Raw genomic sequence first — 15535 nt, 5'->3', positions numbered from 1 at the left:
ACTCTGGGATGTATTACCAGGAGTGTTGTAAGTGTAACACTGACAGACCTGGGTTGCTGGCCCCAGGGATAGACCCTGCAAGGATAGTGTCTAAAGCCCTGCACTCTACCACGTGAGCTAAAGGCCAGCTGGCTCTCAGCTGAGGCTGTGGAGCAGACACTTCACTTACCCCAGATGAGGTCTCAGTGCCTCTGGGTACGACATAAGCAAGACAGCAGAAGTAATTCTTCCACTCTACTCTGCACTGATTAGGCACTAACTGAAGTACTGTGCCCAGTTCTGGGTGCCACGTTTTATGAAAGATGTGGACAAATTGGAGAAGGTCCAGGGAAGAGCAGCAGCAGCAACAACAATTTTTAAAGATCTGGGAAATAAAATTGAAAGACCTGGGTTTGTTTAGTCTGGAAAAGAGAAGGCTGAGAGGGACATGATAACATCTTTCACATACCTGAAAGGTTGCTGCAAGGAGGAGGGAGAAGAAAAAAAATCTGATTATAGGAAAAGAACAAATTAGCTTGATTTGCATCAAGGGAGGTTAAGTTGGATATTAGGAAAAACTTCCTATCAGTAAATTGCCTAGGGATATTGTGGAATCTACATAATTGGAAATTTTTAAGGACAGACTAGACAAGCATCTGTCTGGGATGGCGTATATGGAACCTGTTCCTGCCATAAGTGCAGCGGACCGGTCCTGATGACCTCTCCAGTTTCCTTCCATTTCTAGTATTCTGTGATTCAAAACGTTAGTAGAATGGTAAATAATGACAGGTCAATTAGAGACAAGTCTGGATCCCTACATAAGCTGGACTCATCTGAATAATGTGTTTCAATAGAGCCAACTGCATGTTCATACCTCTAGGAACAAAGCATACAGATCACATGTAAAAGATGGAGGACTGCACCTGTGAAACAGTGACTCTGCACTGAAGGGTCTTAATTGATATTATTTATGTCTATGTCACTGGTGAGGCCATTCATGGAATATTGTCTCCAGTTCCAGCATTCACACTTAAAAAAAGATGCTGAAAAATTGAATGAGTCCAGAAAAGAGCTGAAAGAATTATTTCATGTAGGGAGAAAGCTGACGTCAGCAAATGAGTTTCCTAAGTCTGTCTATCATGTCAAATACCAGCTTAAAAAGGATCTTGCTCAAAATGTATAAGTACCTGTACTAGGAGATTTTTGACAGTAGAGGGCTCCTCAACCTAGCAGACAAAGTCATTATTAAGATCTAATGGGCAGAATGATGGAACTGAGCAAACTCAAACTAGAAATAGAGCACAAAAATGGTGAGTAGTGTAATAAAACATTATAACAACTCAAAGATGTGGTGGACTCTCCACTGCTTGAAGTTTTCAAATCAAGATTGGGTACACTTTTTAAAAACAAACTATAGCTCAACCACAAGATAAGGGATTGATATAGGAATAATTTTGGTTATAATTTATAACATAATTTTGGTTTGAGCTCAGTTCTTGGAAGGAGGACATGTTTTACAGCAGAGATGTGAACTCCTTGTACTATATTCATATCGCGCTTTTATAAGCATGTATCTTTCAAATTTGTAAAGTACGAATAAAGGGTACCTGATCAGGCAATACCCTTAATCTGGGGGTGTAACAAATGGCAAAAAAAGCAAGAAAGGCTGAACTGAAATGATGATTTAACCCAGCACAGCATTGTTGTAAACTATACCAGAAATTATCATCTGATGGACAGCTGGAGCTGCTACAATGTGATGACAACCAAAAGTGGTTTAGTGCAAAGAAAGTTTTCTCCAATAACAAATATAATTAGAACAGGATTGAAGATATGGTGCAGAAATTTAAAATGTAGTAATATCAGGGGAGAGGATCAGATTTTGGAAACTGTCCTAAAAGCTGCAAAATATTGCAGATTCAAAGTCCTTCAGTTCAAGATTTAGGCCATAGGTCTTCATGAACATTTAAATAATAGGTCAAAAGATATCCATCTATCTCTCTGTATATTATACAGTAAACTCTTTCATATCCAGCAGCCCCAGGACTAGGAGGTTGCTGGATATTCAAATATCCTGTATATTAGAGAGGTATACCTAGCAGTGCATAACACTAAAGAAAAACAAGATTAGGTATTAAGAAATAAACAAAAATGAGTGCAGGGTACTCTATCAACAACAGTAGTATTGTACACTGTAAACTTATAGGCTGTGTCTACACTTGCATTTCTCTTTTGAAAGAGGAATGCAAATGAGGGAAAATGCAAATAATAGAGATTTACATATTTGGCACCTCATTTGCATATTCTTCTTTTGAATGAAGAAAAGCAGTGTAGACGCGACTCTTTCGAAAGTAAACTTTGAAAGAACCCTTCTTTCTGAAACAAAACACGAAGGTTTCTTTCGAAGAAAGCACCTTGAATCTGGTATCAGCTTATGTTTCAATGTGCTGCTGCCATGGAGGCAAAACACTAGGGTAACTAGTGATGGCATGTACTATAGGCCTCTATCATTCTAACACATTTTACGGAAATATTTGTTTGAATACACAAACTGGGAATCAAATGCAGCAAACTGTTAAAGGTACCTTTCCCACTGCTCTTATCACCATCAGCTTACAAGGTTTCCCAGCCTATGGGTTGGGACCGAAACATGGATCATGATTACATTTGAAAAGGGTTGTCAACTGAGCTGCTCCACAGGTGGCTCTTAAGAAGCCATTCACGCTCCTGAAGTGGTTCTCAACTTCTTAATTGGATTAACAGACTTAGTTCTGCTGAATCAGAGATTTAGCTGATTGTGTGTAAATGACTGTAGTCTATGAATTTCAGGCAGTTAAGCCAATCAGTTAAATTGAGAACCATTTCCGCTACAGGGCAGAAAATAGCATACCTGACGAGCAGTGCCCAGCTCAGGTGAGGTGGGGGCCTGGGTCCGAGGGTGGGTTGGAGGGCAGAGTAGATCAGCTTCCTGGCTTCCAGCTTCTGCATGAGGAGGGGTCCCCCCGGCAGGGTTCCTGCAGCTGGTACTAGTGATGGGGCTCTGCCCCAGCTGGCTTCCAGCCGCAAGAGGTCAGGGAGCCTGTCCCCAGCTGGGATTCCTATGGCTGACTATGATGGCCGGGGTTCTGCCCCAGCTGGTTTCCAGCCATGGGGATTGAGGTCATCCCCCGGCCCCAGTCATGGCTTCCACAGCTGGCTCAGTGAGCAAGGGCTCTGCCCCAGCCAGCTTCCAGACATGGAGGGACTGGGTCCCTCCCTCTGGCCCTGACTGGGTTTCCCTTGGCTGGTGCTGCTGGCTGGGGCTCTGCACCCCAGCCGGCTTCCAACTGCAGAGATGGGGTTATCCCGCGTACTGGCGAAGGGTCCTGTGGCTGGCACTGATGTACCAGGGCTCTGCGCTCCAGCCTGTTTCCAGCTGTGGGGGGTTGGGGTTCCCCCCCCACACCTAGGCGGCTGATGCTGCCATCTGGAATGCTATGCCCCAGCCTGCTTCCTGCCTGACTCCTAGCCCCTGAATGCGACACCCTTAGCCCCCTTCAGCCCCTGAGTGTCTCCCAGCCCCTGAGTGTGACTCTCCTAGACCCCTGCAGCCTCTGAGTGACTCCTCTAGCCCCCTCCAGCCCGACTATGACTATCCTAGCCCCTGAACGTGACTCCCCTAACCCCTCCAGACTCTGAGTGTGACTCCCCTAGCCCCTGATTGTGGGATTTAAGGCAGGAGGAGCAGTTTAGGGATGAGTGTCTTTCTACCACCAGAACACTTATGAACTAGAGTAAATGTAGTCATTATTTTATTAGTATATTTCCCTTTTCTATGAAATAACTGTTCTGAATATATAAACATGAGGGGGGCATAATTTTATACTCTTGCTTCAGGCGCAAAATTAGCTGGTTACAGTGCCACCACCTGCCCCCCATTTTTGAATTGCCTGGGGTTACCAAGTCTTCCTGAATTGTCAAAATGAATCCCCATCTGGAAAAGGTTGGGAACCACTGGCTTAGAACAATGAACAGGTAACAGACACATAGACTTGTAGTTCATCTTTCTGCAACACGTTTGTTGCGTATGTAACCGCCCAAAGGTGGGGTCAAACCTCATACCTCTGGAGCCTCTACAGTTTGGGCTAAAAGTTGGCTAGCTCTCAGCTAAGGCTGTATAGGAGAATCGTTCTTTGTAAGTGGTCTAGATGCCGCTACACGGGACAATGAACCACAGCCAGTAGGTGAGAGAGTTACATGTGCTGCCTAAGATGGCTTCTATGTCCACATTTGACATGAGAAGCACGGCATATATTTTCATCAAGGTCTACTCAATAAATCTGATTTTGAAAAGCCAGAATGTGCTGTTAACAATTCCCGAAGGATAAAAGTGAGCTGCACTAAGCTATAGCTCCATACAGAAAGCTTCTAAAGCTAATCAGCACTCTAAACCAACATTATAAGAAAAATGGGCTATTGTAAGATGATTCAAACAATTCAATTAGCTAATATGTGGAGGAAGAGTTATTTAGACAAGTAATAAATAATATTTAATTGCAATAGTTCCTTGAGGCCTCAGCCTTGGATCAGTGTCCGCTTCTGAAGAGACTGAAGAAGCACACTATTATTTTCTTTAAAACATGGGTTATGGTATTTCTTCAACTGATACAGTAAATTGCAATAACAACTTCAGTGCAGTGAATTTCCTGGGGATTAATGGACTAGCTGAATTTCGTGAGCCTTGCTCGTACTTCAGACCATCAGCTTCTCCCAGTGGGTCATACTCCTTCGGAAATGCCCTGTGACTCAATCATTATTGCTTAACCCTATCGCTGTTGGTATGCCCCGCAGTGTGCATCCTAGAGCAGAATGGTTCTTGGCAGCTTATTACTGCAGCCTTTTCTAAACAAAAACTTGTGATTTCAAAATAGGATGTCCAAGGTACTTGGGATGGTATATGGAATGCATTTTCCCCCTACTTACTTTGTAGTACTGAAGCAGTTAACTATAAATTATGGAAACAAAATAATGGTCTATTAACCATAAAGCTTAAAGAACTACTAACTCCAGCCATTCAGAATCCTGGTCAGTCTGGTAAGCTCAATCACTTGTTAAGAAAGCGAAAAAGATCCTTAGCACAAAGCATGTCTGCCCTGTGAGCCAAGTTCTCGGAACATAACCAGTCCAGAATGGTACACTGACGATTGTCAGTGTACTGTACCAGAACTTAATAGAATGATAACATCAAAATTAGGTAACTGCATATCAACATAATCTTCAACCTTACTCATCATTAATGCAGCAGAGAAACAAACTTATCCCATCGTGTTATTTCAAAAATACTGCTAAAAATTCTTATTCAAATCTGTGTGATATCCAGTTTGCTCCTACAAGAACTACCGATTTCAGGGATAAAGCAATACAGTAAGAGTGACTGGCTACTTATTCTTACCATTATGAAACCTCTCCCAAATTATTTAACTACATCCCTCCTCTTCAGCCCTTGCAAAGTCGCTTTTCTTTCTAAATGAGGCATCTGAGAATTTGGCCACTATTTTGAAAGATGGCAGTTAAACAAAATGTACAAATACTCTGTCATAGCTTTATATTATCATTAACATAGGAAAGGCTAGAATGAGAAAAACAGTACCGAGAACGATGTATATATAATTCTAGTTGTACAGTAGACTCTCTTGTATCCAGTATTCTTTCAACTGGAATTCTCAGATAACCAGTACAAACATGCCACTTGTTCTGAGAGCAAAACTGACTGCAAGTCACTCCCGGACGTCACTGCCAGAGTTTCCTCATCGGGGTCCCTGGCCCCGGAGTTACCAGTGTTCCCACACACCCCGGACCTGCCAAAGCTCCTCCACCCCCAGCTGGCTTCCTGGCTTTGGCACTCCCGCAGTACTGCTGGCATTCCCCCAGCTCCAGCCAACTTCCCGGCCCCAGCGCTACTGGCACTCCCATGGCCCCAGCCCCAGAATTGCCCGCACTCCCTTGCAGGGTCCCTGGCCCCCAGAATTGCCGACACTTTCTCTGCCTGTGCCTCTCCTGAGCCCTGCCTGTGCCTCCCCAGCTGCTCTCCATGAACTGGCATATTTTAATATCTGGCAACATCCCAGTCCCAAGGTTGCCAGATATGAAAGAGTTTACTGTATTAAAAAAATTCCTCACTCACACAGCACACATATAGACTGTACATATACACTGTGTATGTGTTTATTTATATGTACACACATATCTATGCTAGTTTTTTTTCCTTTAGTATTTTCATATTTCTTACCTTAGCCTTGAATTCCATTTCCTTGTACTCATGAAGGAGTTCTTCATTTTCTGTTAAAGAAGAGCCTAGATTTTGCTTATGTAGGTAATCTCTGATGTTTTTCCTGTACCAAGATGTTACCTAAATGAAAACCAAAATGAGATTTTCAAGAGTTTGAAATGCTGAGTAATACTGGTACAATCTTTCAGGTGTATTAAATGAACCAACAGTCTATAAATTAAGCCCTAATTTTAGATACATAATACTGTATTTTCATGTTTTAATTTGAAAGATCATCTACCTACATTAAACAAATCATAGTTTCAAAGTGCACATATATGGGAATAGCTGTAACAAACCAACACGTGTCTTTCATGAAGTATGTTAAATGACTCAGCTATCAGTACAGAGGGTGAGACTGAAGGAAAAGAAAAAGTAGGTAGTAGTAACGTGGAAGATGGCATACATAGTCTAAAATGGTAAAGAAATCAAACATTTTCTCTTGGAAAAATATTCTTTTGTGTACCATAGGAGACTATAAATCTGAACGTATTTACAATAGCAGATAAAAAGCAATGGCTAGATGACCTGATAGGACATTTCTAACTAAAAAGTTCAATAATTCAATTAAGTTACTGTATTGGATTATACAGAGTAATCTTTTGTATTCCAAAAAACAGTTATAGTTTGTTAGATTGACAGTAATCAGAATATACAACAAACAAATTCAGCAGTTAATGTATCTTATAAATTGCACAGAATGACTTGCATCTGCTTCTACTTGATTCTCAGTAAATACCGTACACGTTCCTTATAAACAACAAATGGCAAAGACCCAAGTGAAGCTTTGTATTTTAAAATAGTACCGGGAATCAGTTATAACCTACCAAGCCTGTACCAATCTTTTCCAGTCTTGCAAGGCTACTGCCACATTCTGCAAATCACATTTAAAACTACTTCACAAAGTCTGAAGACTACAGGCCAGAAAACAGGTCTCTATAATTTTCATGGGATGTGTTTCTGTGGAGGTTGATTTTTATTTTATTTTATTTTGATTTTTCTGAAAACTAAAAGAACCTTTACAAGCAATAATGCTTTCAATGCAGCTGAAATGACTAATACAAGCAGCAAATTACCTAAGAAATTCAACAGAGCTAGAAAAGTAAATAGATTATTACTGTAATTAAATTCTAATTTGATGGCAGAGTCTAAAAACTATTTTGTAAAGTGTTCCCAAATTATTTTTTTACTCATATATAGGGAACTTTTTTTTCTCTGAACACTATCCTAGTGATACAAATTGCAGTCAAAGGCATAGGGGAGTTTTGTATGTTTCCTGGTTTAAAAATATAATTCATGAAATGATGCTCTTTTACTTATTTGAACAAAAACAAGGTAGTGTGAAATGAAAACTACCGTCACAAAAGCCATTGAGAGTTGGGAGCATGCATATTTTCATTTTCAGAGGAGGGTAAACTCTCACAAGCTCTCATACTCCATGCAAGTCTTACAATACAGAGGGGCACACATCACAAAGTTCAGATTTACGCTTTGATCACTGTTAGTGGCACTTGGACTGGGTCCATCTCTGGAACGCAGTATGACAACTGGATATTTTGTGTTCTCAGATATGCAGTTAGGACTGCACAAGTCACCCTTTGACGAAGACAAATTTATAATGAGGAAAGTTGATTATGCAGCATGAAGGGATGAGTTGAAGCTCAGTGTTCTGGAATCACATGTACAAACCTAGCTGAAGCAAATTTAAAATATAGAGATCCCACCAACATTTTGAATCAGGAAGGCTTTCCTTGTCCCCTTGTAAACATACAATGCAAAATTATGACAACATTTTTACTGGAAGAAAATATACAAAACATGTACTTTGCATCTATCAAAATAAAGCAAAGTATATGTAAGAGGGGAGAGAAGAATTTCCCCTGTAAATTGATGCAATTTTATTTTCTATAGAAATTACTATTTGACAAAACAATACCATATTTCTACAGATTTGAGCCGAGATTAAAAAGCAGTAATAAAATATTTAACTGTTAAGCAGCTCACCCCTTAGCAATGTCCATTTTAATTATCAAATGTATAAGTACTTAATAGGCAAGTGTTTGAGTGATATGATCATTGTATGCTTAACTCTGATGCAAGAACACACATTTTTTTTTAAGAAAGAAGCTCAAGAATTTTATTTCAGAAATTTTTTGATAATTTTTTTGTGCAGAAGCTATAGGCTATTGCCTAGAAGCTACTGCCCAGCAAACAAAAGAATTATATTTTAAACCCTGTGTATAACAGCCTTATAGCATTTTATTGACCACAATGTTTGCTATAGATTTCCCATAGAACAGGCATTAAAAACAGTCCTGTTGATACCATGCAACTTTTTTCAGTTAAAATATGATAACTGCAGTGTTATTTTAAGCTCTTAAATGAGTGTAGCCCCTGATGACCTCCATCTACACACAAAATCATCTCCAAGTTTAGTGGTGCTTTAAACCAAGGATGGATGGCTTGGCTGGGGCCATACACTAAAATCCAAATAAGATTTTCACTTGGGATGATAACCTTTCCCTTTTCAGTGAGGATACAATTCGAGCCACTCAAGTGCAGATGGTTCTTAAATGTTTCTCCACAACTCCTTCCCTGTTCCCAAAAGAACAGATAAATGCTCCCACAGTTCATTAAGAATGGTAAAGTTGGCTCAGTTTGCTATGGGATGAAGAACCATGGGACATGCTCCCACAAATTGTAGTGACAGAGATTAACATGGCACTAGTGAGAACACAGTAATTCCGGTAAGGCTTCACTGTGTGGCTGCTAATACCTGGGCTAGGCTAACTCACTGTTCAGAGCTAGCTACCACTCACCTGAGATAATCCTGTAGTGAAGATAAAGATTGGAGGCGAATAGAAAATATGTGATCAGGGAGATGAGCTAGTTTTCCAGCTAACACATGAAAAAGTGCAACTGTTAAACAATGAGAGCTTCATACTCTGGAATGCTGGCAAAAATATAATGTTAGAATGATCCCATTATAGCTGTACCAGTAAAACTATAGCAATAGTTCTGCCAGCGTATTTCCCCATGCAGACAAGCCCTAAAAACAGTGCCAACCAGAACAAGCATTGTTAAACTGTGTCCAAAGGGGGATCCTAAAGACCTTTCCTGCACCAGTGGAAGCCTATAGGGAAGACAATTGTCTTTTTGTTTCTCACCGGACTGTTGGAAGGGTTTATTGTTAATGTTTGAAGATGAAGAAACTCTCCTGTCCTCCGTTTTTAGAGGTGCAACCTGTAATTAGCCTCACAATGCTGACAGGGACCATTATCCCCATCTTATGAAACTGAGGCAGAGAGTTTAACTGACTTGCCTGAGATCACAAAAATGTGATGGAACACAGCATTGAACCCAGGTCTAATTCCTAAGCCATGCTCTTTTCCTCTGGTTTTCCCTGTGAATTTGGGTGGGGTAGCTGATAATTCACTGGATGTTCAGCTCTGCAGGTGCAAACCAAAAGCAATGTAAATTAGATATTGTTTTCTGCATTAATGTAAATTGATTTTTGATACAGGAAGAAACTTGACCTGATCCTGCTCTGTGGTCTATGGGAGTTTTGCCATTCATTGCAGTGGAGGTGGGAGGAGGATGGCTATTGCCATATCAGATGTTTAATACAAAAGTATGGGGTCAGATATGCAGTACTGATATTTAAACAGAGTTTAAATAAGAAAAACAAAGATAGGGCAGAGGAGCAGAGCAGACGTATAAAGGGGTTCTAGTCTGATTTCATCAATACAAGAAGGATTTAAAAAATGCTTAAAATTTTTAAGACTAAACTATTTGATGGTATCACTTTAATATCACCTGTCATCTGCATTCTCCTGCAGAACTTCAGAAAAGTAATGTTGTTAAGGAATGTCATCCCACATTTGTGGGGTTTCTTTTGTTTGGATGGCAAAGACACCAACTTGAGTACTGTAGCACACTGTGGTGGGCTGCTTGTGATTGGCTATATCACTGTTGCATAAGACCATAAAAAGACTGCATAAAAAGAAATCTGATCCACACACTAGCTGCTAAAAGGAATTCAAGATAAATATATTCTAAAGATCCTGATGGTTCCTGAACAGCACGTGGAATCTTCACTTCATACTGCAGGCAAAAGTGCAAGATGTGTAAGACCAAGAAAATGGTTGCACATTTTAAGGGGGAAAGTTTGATATACCAAATTTAGAAGTCAGCTATCTGGTCACGAGAGGCGCCTTTGACATTCTGAAGTGAATATTACCCAACTTCCGTGCAGTGCTAGAAAATAAAAAACAAACCTAAAGCAGTACTTAGCTGCTCCCCCGACCCCCACCCCACAACACACACAAACCAGCCAATCTCATGGCTGGGGCTGTCAAGGTGCTGGTACTCAATACTGGCACAAAAAAACCCACTGCTCTTTTAAAACAAAAAAGCAGTCCAGTAGCACTTTAAAGACTAACAAAATAATTTATTAGGTGATGAACTTTTGTAGGAAAGACCAACTTCTTCAGACCATAGCCATACCAGCACAGACTCAATATTTAAGGCACAGAGAGCCAAAAATAGTAATCAAGGTTGACAAATCATAAAAATTATCATCAAGGTGAGCAAATCAGAGAGCAGAGGGGCAGTCAAGAATCAGATAAAGCAAAGTATGTAAAAGAGTCCTTATAATGAGCCAGATAATTGCCATCCTGGTTCAAACCACATGTTAATGAGTCAAATTTGAATATAATAGAGAGTTCAACAGCCTCTCTTTCTAAATGGCTGTTAAAGTTCCTTTTCAGTAAAGCACAGACTTTCAGGTCATTAACAGAATGGCCCACTCCATTGAAGTGCTGTCTGACAGGTTTGTGAATCAGGAGGTTTTTTATGTCTGTTTTATGCCCATTAATTCTTTGTCTAAGAGAGTTTGAAGTCTGTCCAATACACAAAGCATCTGGGCATTGTTGGCGCATGGTGGCATATATGATGTTAGTTTAGGAACATGAGTATGTGCCCGTGATTCTGTGAATAACCTGGTTAACTCCAGTCATGGTATCTCCGGAATAGATATGTGGACAAAGTTGGCAACGGGGTTTGTTGCAAGGAAGAGTTCCAGGTTTGGTATTCTTGTGGTATAGTCTGTGGTTGTTGGTGAGAATCCTCATAAGGTTGGGAGGTTGTCTGTAGGACAGAATAGGCCTGTCACCTAGGGCCTTCTGGAGTGTGGTATCCTGATTAAGGATAGGTTGTAGGTCTTTAATAATGTGTTGCAGTGGTTTGAGTTGGGGGCTGTAGGTGACCACCAGTGGTGTTCTGTTCTCGGCTTTTTTCAGCCTATCTTGGAGTAGCTGGTCTCTGGGTATTCGTACGGCCCTGTCAATTTGTATTTTTATTTCTCCTGGTAGATAACTCAGGTTTATGAATATTTGGTAGAGATCTTGTAGTTTTTGGTCTCTGTCAGTAAGATCAGAGCAAATGTGACTGTATCTAAGGGCTTGACTGCAAACAATGGATCTAGTTGTGTGCGCAGGATGGAAGCTAGAAGTATAGCAGGCAGTGGGTTTTCAGTAGAGTGTGGTACTGACCAGGTCATCCTTGATTCGTACTATAGTGTCCAGGAAATCTCTCTATCATGTGGAGTAGTCGAAGCATAAGCTGATGGTGGGGTGCAGATTGTTAAAGTCTCTGCGGAATTCTTCTAGAGTCTCTATACCATGGGTCCAAATCATAAAGATGTCATCAATGCATCGTAAGTAAAGAAGCGGTAATGGGGGGCAAGAGCTGAGGAATCCTTGTTCCAGGTCAGCCACAAATAACTTAGCATATTGTGGGGCTATGCACGTGACCACAGCAGTTCCACTAATCTGTAGGTATAAATTGTTCCCAAATCAGAAATAATTATGGGTGAGAAAGTTACAGAGGTCAGACACCAGATTGGCTGTGGTGACATCAGGGATGGTATTCCTGATCGTTGTAATCCCTCTTCGTGTGGAATATTAGTGTACAGAGCCTCTACATCCATAGTGGCAAGGATGGTGTTGTCAGGAACTTTTCTGATGTTTTGTAATTTCCTCAGAAAGTCAGCGGCATCTCGGAAATAGCTGAGAGTGTTGGTGCCATAGGGTTTGAGGAGGGAGTCCACATTACTGGATAGTCTGGTGGTAAGAATGCCGATACCTGAAATGATAGGGCATCTGGGGTTTCCAGGTTTGTGGATTTTGGAAAGTAAATAGAATAATCCAGGCTGGGGCTCAGATGGTGTGTCTAAGTGAATGAGGTCCCGAGTAGCAGCAAGGAGTTCCTTAAGTAATAGTTGTAATTTCTTTTGGAATTCCGAAGTGGGATCAGAGGAGAGTGTTCTGTAAAATTTGGCGTTGGACAGATGTCTGGCTGCCCCCTGTTCATACTTTGACTTATTCGTGATGACAACAGCACCCCCTTCGTCAGCTGGTTTGATTATAATGTCTGGGTTATTTTTGAGACTCTGCATAAATATTGAGATATTTGAGCAGAGTCTCAAAAATAACCCAGACATTATAATAAACCAAAATAAGCCAGTCATTATAATCAATATACTTTATAATATATTACAATAACCCCCAAATAACCCAGACATTAATAATTTTTCTAATTTGTCAACCTTGATTACTATTTTTGGTTCTCTGTGCCTTAAATATTGAATCTGTTCTGGTATGGCTATGATCTGAAGAAGTGGGTCTGTCCCACAAAAGCTCATCACCTAATAAATTATTTTGTTAGTCTTTAAAAGTGCTACTGGACTGCTTTTTTGTTTTGATAGTATATAGACTAGCACGGCTTTCTGTCTTTTGCTATTCCACTGCTCTTTTGTAAGTTTTGTAAATACTGGCTCAAGTTGCCTACCTAGACTTGTGGTGCTACTCTTACAATAATATGACAATTCTCAAGAAGATCTATGCCTGAAAAGGTCCCAGAGTTTGATTTGGATTCAGATCTTTTTTATGCAAAGGGCTGAGATCCAGAGCTAGTTTTGCATAAATCCATGTCTGCAGTCACAGTAAGGGAGACTACACCATCACTAGTAGAGTAAATCATATAGGACAATTATAAATATACCAGAGGTTGAAATACTGGCCCCAATTAGGGAAATTTCAACACTTCCATTAACTTCAATTGACCAGTATTTCACCCCAGTAGCTAGCAAAGGATCATTTTAAACAGATCTGACTAAAGAAAATTTAATAATTTAATGCTGTTCAGGTCTAAATATTCTTGCACTTAGGGTAAAATGCAATCCATTTTTCATTTCTACAAAAATCATTTATGGAACGTATTGGGAGCTTATGTGAAGGTGAAAATGTCCAGCTCTCTTTCCAACCTGCCAGTGTTGAAACTCAGTGTTTTTCCTTCACTTTAGTGGGAAGCAGAAGCAGGGACCAGAGAGGAGGCAGCTTTTGAAAAATCAGAAAAGAGCCTTTCAGGAGCACAAGTAGATTGTTTAGACAGCTCTTCCATAAATCTAGAGCAGTAGTCACTACTGAAGATTTCCAGTTATACCTGTGCACACTGCAGTTCAGGGTTTGCTCATGTCCTCCTGTGCCTGATAATAAAAATTGAAACTCCTCTGCCTATGTTTGAAATCATGTTCCACATACAGCAATGGCCCAAACCGTACCCTGAGGACAGCAATGATTATATTTTCTGCCCCCGGTTTTGCATGCTGAATAGCTTTCAGTAGAAAGAACACAAAACTATTAATGTAGCCCACTGTGTAAAGATTACCAAAAAGTGGGTTACATTCATTTAGGTAAAGATGCCATAATAGAACCTTTAAATGACTGCTCTACTATAGTTATTTTTACATTGGGTACATTGGTAGTAAATGAAATCCAGGATCAAATATATGCCATCATGTGCCAACAATGCCCAGATGCTTTGTATATTGGACAGACTTCTAACTCCCTTAGACAAAGGGTCAACGGGCACAAAACAGACATCAAAACACTCCAGATCCACAAACCAGTTAGTCAACGTTTTAATGGAATGGGGCATTCTGTCAATGACCTCAAGGTATGTGTGTTACTGAAAAGAAATTATTGCTCCTTTGTAGAAAGGGAAGTGGACAAACTGACATTTATATTCAAATTCGGAACATTAACACATGGTTTAAATCGTGATGTGAACTTTCTGAGTCACTATAGGGGCTCGTCTGCATACTTAACTCAGTCTAATTCTTGACCTTCCCCCCCACCCCTCCACTCTCTGATTTGCTCACCTTGATTATCTTTTTCTGATTTGTCCTCCTTGCTTACTGTTTTTGGTTCTCTGTGTCTTAAATATTGAGTCTGTTCTGGTCTGGCTGTGGTCTGAAGAAGTGGGTCTGTCCCACGAAAGCTCACCTAATAAACTATTTTGCTAGTCTTTAAAGTGCTACTTGACTGCTTTTTGTTTTGATAGGATCAAGGGGTTACAGAGCTGTTAGTTCTACCTTCTTAATGACACAAGAACTAAAAAGCTCATGACAGTTAATATTTTGCCTTTAGAAAGAGGGCTCACCCCCCTTCTGTATGTCTTCATGAACTGCGGAGGAGGATGTGCTGTGCTGTCCCACAGATCTGCCCTTGACAAAACCTTTGCCAAGGGACCATGAATAGTTTAAGTTTAATTTATTTGTTTGTCTCCTATATACATGATTGGCACAATTGAGAGAAATTACATTCATAAATCATCTCACCAAGGAAGTTAATTATGCACAAAACAGCCCAATCTGCCTCTGATTTTCATAAATGAAGGTGATTATCAGCAAAATAAGGCTCTGCTGTAACAGAAAAGGAAGGTCATCTCTTCTTTAAGTGTAAAGCCAGGTACATTTTACATAGGGAAATATAAAAAAAAACATTATGATTATGCTTATCAGATCATTACATTCCAATCAGAGGCAGAAGGAAGGTGCTGAACTTTTAGGTCTTCCAGGCAAGGAAGTATATTATGATCTTTATATTAGATTAGCTTCTCTTTCAAAAATCAGAGTAGCCAGACCTCTGGGCTTTATACCTACCCTTTGAAAAACATGAGCAGTATTAAGGGTAAAACTACCCTCACATCTTCACAGCAGAGCTTGACTTCAGTATGGTGCTCTCCCTACGTCTCCCAAACTTCCGTTAGCGCCAATGAGACTTCAATAGGCTGTTCTCCTTATATATGGCAGAACTCCATTTGACATTAATGGGAGTTCAACACACACAGAGAGCAAAATATAGGTCTGCCAACACTATGAGACCAGGTATTTAAAATGCATATTCA

The 15535-nt window shown here is 40.3% G+C and overlaps 1 protein-coding gene across 1 annotated transcript in view; it reads right to left on the bottom strand.

Moving 5' to 3' along the window:
• The window catches only part of CCDC141 (coiled-coil domain containing 141), a 211086-nt gene that overhangs the window by 136490 nt on the left and 59061 nt on the right, over positions 1-15535 (bottom strand). The window contains 1 exon segment of the mRNA XM_075001976.1: positions 6248-6367. Coding sequence (XP_074858077.1) covers positions 6248-6367 — 120 coding nt within the window.

Source organism: Carettochelys insculpta, chromosome 8 (assembly GCF_033958435.1).
Source record: "Carettochelys insculpta isolate YL-2023 chromosome 8, ASM3395843v1, whole genome shotgun sequence".
Taxonomy (NCBI): Eukaryota; Metazoa; Chordata; order Testudines; family Carettochelyidae; genus Carettochelys; species Carettochelys insculpta.
This window is presented reverse-complemented; position numbering and strand designations above follow the sequence as displayed.